This window comes from Arachis ipaensis, chromosome B09 (genome assembly GCF_000816755.2).
Source record: "Arachis ipaensis cultivar K30076 chromosome B09, Araip1.1, whole genome shotgun sequence".
In the NCBI taxonomy this organism is placed as follows: Eukaryota; Viridiplantae; Streptophyta; class Magnoliopsida; order Fabales; family Fabaceae; genus Arachis; species Arachis ipaensis.
The window spans coordinates 41909983-41917516 of NC_029793.2; the positions used below are offsets into that span (position 1 = coordinate 41909983).

Sequence of the window (7534 nt, forward strand, 5' to 3'; positions counted from 1 at the left end):
AAGAAATTTGTTGTGAGACAAGTTTTCCGTGCATCAAGTATAAACGAGATAAGGCTGGAGAACGAATTCTAATAATAATTTTTATAATTATTTATTTTAGTAATTAAAATATTTATTTCATTTATTTAAATAAAAAATCCTAAGTTTGGTGGACAAATTGAAATTTTGGACAAAACTACAGAAAATGTAGAGTATATTTTTTTACTTCGTAGAGAGTAAAATATAAGAAATATTTTAAGTATTGTGGATGTTTAAGTAATTTTAATCATTTGGTCTCGACTATTTATATATTTTATGATTGAAATTAATGGCTAAATTGGTGGAAATGCTGGAACACTTGAAAAGTTGAAATAATAAATAGTGAAGTGCCGCTACAGTTTTTTGTTAGTTACTACTTAACCACCACACCATCATCTTTCCGTAGTTGAAAAACTTAGGATAGAGCATGTTTGCAACCCTGCGACAGAACCAACCAATCATGGAAACTTCCTCGAACTACGGAGCGTTCATCGAGAGGTTCCTTCTACCCCCAAGTTCCTCACCACCCGGGCATGCTCCCCTTCCTCTCACTTCACTCACTTTTGCAGTCAAAGACATGTAAGTTGTTGTGTCACACTTAACCCACTAAGTAATAACCATAACGGTTTGTTTGAAATCAAAGAGTTTGTTGTGATTGCGAGCACGCAGATTTGATGTTAAAGGGTATGTGACCGGATTCGGGAACCCTGATTGGCTAAGGACTCATCCTGTGGCTACTTCTACTGCTCCAACTGTTTTGACTCTCCTTAAAGCAGGTGCTGCTTGTGTTGGCAAGACTGTCATGGATGAAATGGCTTACAGGTTTCAACTCCTTCTCGAATCTCAGTAAACTAACACCATTATTGTGCTTTTATACCTGTGTGGATTTTGTAGGGAATAACTAATTGAGATCATTTATATTTTGGTTCTTGAATGTTGAAACTGGTAAGATGAGTTAATTTGATTTTTAATTTTTTAAAAAGAGTAAACTACCATTTGTACCCACGAAAGTTGAAAACGCTGACATATCTACCCATAGAAAAAAGAAATTACCATTTGTACCCATAAAAAATTATTTTTACAGGCAAAATTATCCAAACCCTAAAAAATTATCTAAAATCCCTAAATTACCCTTATCTTCACCACCACACCACCTCCTTCACCCAATCACCTTTCTAACCCTAATCCTCTTCACCCAGCCACCACCCCTCTTTCTCTTTCTAATCTCAAATTCCACCACCACCCCTTTGCATATCCGTAGCAGCTCCTGCGCCGTCAAAGCTCGGGGATGCGCCACCTTCCTCCGCAGGCTCGCCAGCGCCAGCTTCCGCTTCCACTCCACTTTGAAGGAAACGTCCAGGATTTCCCTTTCTAACACACTCTCACCATTACTTTTCACTCAATCTCCACTGCTGCTCCAATGGCTCCTTGCTACACTCTCCTCTCTTTCATCTTCACAGTCACAACAACACTTGCTGTCGCTTCCCCGGAGAAGAAGAGCACCTTCATGGTGCAAGTCCACCATAAAGCCAAGCCCTCCATCTTCCCAACCCACAAGCACTGTATGAATCCTCTCTCGCTTCTATTATCAACCATGCCACTGCAGCTGAAACCACCACCACCGCCGCCTCTGCTGCCGTCCTTCACACTTACGACACTGTCTTTCATGGCTTCTCAGTAAGGCTCTCACCTTTAGAGGCCCAAAAGCTGGAATCCCTATCCCACGTCGTCGCAGTGATCCCGTAGCAGGTCCGCCAACTCCACACTACCCGCTCGCCGCAGTTCTTGGGCCTCAAAACTGCCGACAGGGCCGGCCTCCTCAAGGAGATGGATTTCGGTTTAGATATCGTCATTGGAGTTGTTGACACCTGTCCTGACAGAGAGAGGGTTGGCGCTGTTCCTCCCAACTGGAAGGGCAGCGGCGGTGGTGGTTCTACGACGCAGAAAGAGGTGAAGAGGGTTGGCTATAGCGGCGAGGAGAAGCTGGCGCGGGGCTCCTGGGCTGGCGCGGGGCTCCTGGGCTGGCGGAGGTACGCGACGTTACTAGCGGAGAAGGGTGAACGATGATGAGGAGGGTGAGACGGTGGTTTGTGGTTGATGCTGGGATTGGGTGGCTGAGAATATTGAGAGAGAGAGAGGAGGGAGGAAGGAGATGATAATGTGGAGAGAAGGGTAGGGATTGAGTGGCTGAGAACATTGAGAGAGAGGAGGGAGGAAGGAGATGATAGGGTGAAGATAAGGGTAATTTAGGAATTTTAGATAATTTTTTAGGGTTTAGATAATTTTGCCTGTAAAAACAATTTTTTATGGGTATAAATGGTAATTTCATTTTTCTCTGGGTAGATATGTCAGCGTTTTCAACTTTCGTGGGTACAAATGATAGTTTACTCTTTTAAAAATGATCAACTAGGTCCTCAACTTCCAAAAACTCGACTCTCATTAGTCATTGGCTAAACTTTCATCCCATAATCGTTAGTGCAGTGCTGACATAGACGGTTAAATGCGTTTTGCCTCTCTAATAGATACTATTTAGTTGTTGTAACATAATTTCAAATACCATATCGACCAATATATGATGGCATTTAATTGTCCATATCAACATTACAGTTATAGTTGTGAGAGAGAAGTTTGGTTAAGGACCAATGGAAGTCACATTTCTGAAAGTAAATGACTGACTTGTTCATTTTGAAAAGTCATAGGCCAAATTGATTCTTCAGTTCAATTTCAAGGGTCAAAATAAACATTACTATATAAATTATTTGTTACTTTTTTTTAGATGCGAAGGACAAATTCGTCATTTTCAAGGATTTTGAGAGAAGACTTTGTCCCTTTTCTTTTTCAGTATAATTTACAGATTTAACAGATCAATTTTATTGGTCATTGCTATCTTTCATGCAAGTTGCCTTTATGGAAGCAGCTGATATGCTTGTACATAGCAGCTCCATATTCTTGTGCAGGGAGTATTTATCTAAGAAATTCTCAGTTTATAGGGGCATTATGTAACTTTCTTAACTTTAACTGATTCAGTAAAATAGGATCATTTGAGTTTTTTTTCCCCCCTGTTAATAATATGACTAACTACTCTGATTCTTTTCTTGGCAGCATAAATGGAGAGAATATACACTATGGCACGCCTATAAATCCTTGTGCTGCAGATCGGGTTCCCGGAGGATCTTCTAGCGGCTCTGCTGTCGCCGTTGGTGCAAAACTGGTTGATTTCTCCTTAGGTGAACTATTCTTCCATTCAATGAGTCAATTATTCTGATAACACTTCGTTAATAGTTTGAACTTTGAACCTGATTTTCACCACTTGATTTGTATGATAGGAACCGACACGGGAGGAAGTGTAAGAGTGCCTGCATCTTACTGTGGGATCTTTGGCTTTCGTCCTTCTCATGGCGCTATTACAGAATCTGGAGTTACTCCTATGGCACAAAGCTTTGATACTGTGGGTAAGAACCTCCAACTTTGGGATCATAGAAGCTTGTTAGTTTTCTCATATTGAAAACTTATTTTGACTCTCCTGGTGTATTCATAAATCAATATATCAATGTACTAATGTTTTGGTACTACATGCTCTTGTTCAGCATCAAGAGATGGATCCTAAAAGAACTTGTGTAATTCTAAGTCTGATGGTCTTGAAAGTTTAGCTTTCACTATTTATTCAGCTCTTTATATTGGAGACTTATTTTCTACTTCTCAAATTCACATCCAGGATGGTTTGCTAGGGATCCAAAGACTTTCACCAGCGTTGGACGCATACTACTACAGCTGACAGAAGTCTCAGCTGTTAGAGCTACTCGCATAATCATCGCAGATGACTGTTTTCGGCTTTCAAGCACTCCATTTGATTTAATTACACAAGTTGTCACTAAAGCTGCAGAGAAGCTATATGGAGGTGAGCAGTTGACCAGATAGAACTTCTGTAATAATTTCAGTATGCTTATTTAATGTAATCGCGTACCTATCTCCATACCGGCTGAGAATGATGTTTAGTTATGTAATTGAACTGAAACAATCTGATCCTTTGCAGGTGATGTACTAAAGCACGAAAATCTCGGCGACTATGTGAAGGACAATGTTCCAAGCTTGAACCATTTCATGACAAAAGAGAAGACAGACCAAGTATACAATATTCCATCACTGGCAGCTCTTTCAAGCGCAATGAGATCGCTTCAGAGGTGTATCTCATCATCCAGTGCTAATCCTTGGCTTTCAGAGTGCACCTTTGTGTTCTGTTTTGAACTACATTTGATTCCTTGCTTTGTTCATTTTTGTTAAACTTAGGTTTGAGTTCAAGAGTAATCATGGTGAGTGGATCAGTGCAGTTAAACCAAATTTAGGTCCTGGAATATCTGAACGTGTATCAGAAGCCTTATATGCAACAGGGGAAGATACTGATATCTGCCATGCTATAAGAAGGGAGCTGCGCGATGCTCTTACTTCTCTTCTTGGGGTATTCTCTCTCACACACGTATAAGGACTATGGAATCCACATAACCAAGTAACAAAGAACAAAGTTCATGAGATAAACATCATAAACTTATCATGCTTGTGTATGAGTCTTTTACATTTATAAAGGTGTTGAGAACATAACAGAAGTTCATTCATTACCACAATAGATACTTTTCTTACCCTTGTTAAATAATAATTTGTGCTTAAAAGAGGGTGTGGTGAACCTTGCTTATCTAAGAATTTCTCTTACGTGTTTGAAACTTTCAGGATTTTGGTGTTCTCATGATCCCAACAGTACCAGGGTCTCCACCAAAGCTACAAACAGATCCATCTGAATTAGAAGTTTTTCGAGCAAGGGCATTTAGCTTGCTGTCCATTGCTGGAGTCTCTGGATTTTGCCAGGTTGTTCCCCTCTCCACTATTTATATGTTGTTTAGAAACTAATTGAAACAAAGTAAGTCGGGTTAATAGTTTCTCTAAATAATTGTATATGCAAGGATTTCTTTAAATATCTAGAAACCAAACAATATAAAAAGAACTGAGGAAAGTCAATTTCTGGAGAAATGGAAGATAAAATTAATGTAAAAAGAAAGCATACAACAGAAAATTTAAGTTGGGTGATAATACTCTGATATTATGTTAGATTCACCTTGACCAAAAGGGTTTAGAAGCATAAAACTCACATGACTGAAACAGAAAGTAGAAAAGGTTGAACAAACTGAATCATAAATATCCTTAGTCTGTTAAATTTCAGAATGTAACTGAAATGTTGTTTGTTAACTATCTGTAGGTAACCATACCCTTGGGGATGAATAATAACCTTCCTATATCAGTTTCACTGTTGGCCAAACACGGTGCAGACGGATTCTTGCTTCACCTTGTCGAGAATCTTTATGACAGCATTAAGCAAGAGGAAGCAGCAGCAGTGTCAAATCCCAAGAATATAAGTTAACTACAATTAAATTACAAGGATCTCGCTGTACGTTATATCAATATATGTCCCAAGTTCTTGACAAAATAAATTTATGCAAGTTTAGAGAGCTTCTAATCATAGAACACATTTTAGTCCCAATTTGATGGTTCTTGAAGAATGGGATATAGAACATTGAATTCTCTTTGACTTTGACCTTCCCAACGTCAGTTTAGATAGTTGTTTCATTCATAGGAGTATGAATCATATTGTGGTCTTGAAAAGTATTTCATTTGGTTTGATTAAGGTTGTCGAACTCGCGAGTCTAAGTAAACTTGTGGAGTTGACCTAGACTCGACTCGCGAGTTAACTCGTAGACTCGTACGAGTTCACCTGTTATGAAGTTTATATATATATATATATATATATATTCATACATAATGTATATTTACTCAATTCTAATCCTTCAAAATTAATAATATCAATCTTAAAACACATAATAAATTAAAATAGTAGCATACATTATAACAAATATTTTAAAATACACATTCAAATCCTCTATAATTATTCTTATACAAATACAATATAGAACACACAAAATTAAAAATTTTAAATCTGTAATAATAAATCTTTAATAAAGTATACTTTTTGTCCTTGAAGTTTGGCAAAAGTTTCAAAAATACCCTTAAGTTTTATTTTGTTTCAATTTTGTCCCAAAAGTTCTCGATTTGCATCAAATATACCCTCGACGGCTAAATTTTCAAAAAATTTAAAACCGAGTCAACAACAATTTCATAATAACAACCCTTCAACACAAGTAAATCAAACATAATTTTCATACATTATTGTTAGATTGGTTGAAAATTTAGCCGTCGAGTGTATATTTGATGCAAATGAAAATTTTCTGGGACAAAATTGAAACAAAATAAAATTTAGGGGTATTTTTAAAACTTTTGCCAAACTTTAAGGACAAAAAGTATACTTTACCCTCAAAATAATTAATTACTAATGAGCCATGAATGGATGAACCATCTGACCATCTAATATAAACGATAAGCAATATGTTAAAATTAGAAACAATAAAATTTAAAAAGAAAAAAATCTAAATCAAGAAGCAAATGCTCAAAAAAAGGACAAAAAGCATACAAAAATAGAGGATACAAAAGAAAAGAACGGACAAAGTCAGCAACAGCAGATCAAAGACAAGGGTGCAGCAGGCAGCGGTGATGAGGGTGCAACAGGCAGCACGAAATGACAGCGACAAAGAGTCATGAATTTCACGATGGCGCAAACCAGAGCAGAGATAGGACTGTAGGAGAAGTAGTCGAACTCATAAACGGTGATAACATGATGGAGTTGTAGATAGTAGAGATGTGAAGAAATACAAAGCAAAGGGCAACATAGGTAAAATTCACAAAGACAATGGCGTATATTAGAGCAGAGGTAGTAGACGCAGGCGAACAGCAGCAGCTCGACGGGGAACAGCGACTGCGGCAGAACATGGAGAAAGTGAGACTTGAGAGAAACGACGCAGATGAGTGAGTTGTGAGTGAGTTTTCTTTCATTCTTTGGGAATGTTATCGTAACCTTAATAAAAAAAGTGTTTTTTAGTTTCAAAATGACGGTTTTTTTAGCAAAAATGAAGAAAAATACAAACTCGCTAACTCGGTCCTAAATCACGAGTTTGTCCGAGTTTGACCGAGTCTAGCCGTGTTTACTAAGGATAGAGTCTATTTCCGAGTCAACTCATTTCCATATCTAAACTCGTAAACTCGTATGAGTTTACGAGTTAACTCGAGAGTTTGACAACAATGGGTTTGATTGCTCAAATTCCATCATTTCTTGTTCTTGATACTCCCAACTACTATTAGCATAGTAGCTTGAATCATTTTGTGGTGGTGAAAAAATCTCCTATGTAATTTGCTTAACCAAAGGATGATGTAAACTCCATTCTTCCTTGAAATACTCTATAGCAACACAATCACCAAGATAAAAAGAAATTGAAATCCCCCTTGTCACAATTGAGAGAATTCTTAGTGAGGCAATCTTTCAAACAGTTAACTAACAATAGAAAATAAAGAAATAAAAGTAATTAAATGAATAAACAAAAAGAAAAAGTGTCTAATTTAGGGAATAAATCAAATGGTAGCT

The 7534-nt window shown here is 37.6% G+C and overlaps 1 protein-coding gene across 2 annotated transcripts; it reads left to right on the plus strand.

Moving 5' to 3' along the window:
- Nucleotides 379-7290, plus strand: LOC107618750 (amidase 1). 2 transcript variants are annotated; one of them, XM_016320893.2, is made up of 10 exons: nucleotides 379-597; nucleotides 688-840; nucleotides 3121-3245; nucleotides 3345-3470; nucleotides 3734-3916; nucleotides 4052-4199; nucleotides 4306-4474; nucleotides 4741-4875; nucleotides 5264-5679; nucleotides 7199-7290. In XM_016320893.2, exons 1-9 carry the CDS (start codon nucleotides 446-448, stop codon nucleotides 5423-5425), a joined length of 1353 nt encoding a protein of 450 aa, XP_016176379.1. In that variant the 5' UTR covers nucleotides 379-445; the 3' UTR covers nucleotides 5426-5679; nucleotides 7199-7290. The 2 variants fall into 2 exon arrangements, with proteins under 2 accessions (XP_016176379.1, XP_020966997.1); XM_021111338.1 differs by lacking the exons at nucleotides 379-597; nucleotides 688-840; nucleotides 7199-7290 and adding an exon at nucleotides 2281-3017 and having other exon boundaries at nucleotides 5264-5670.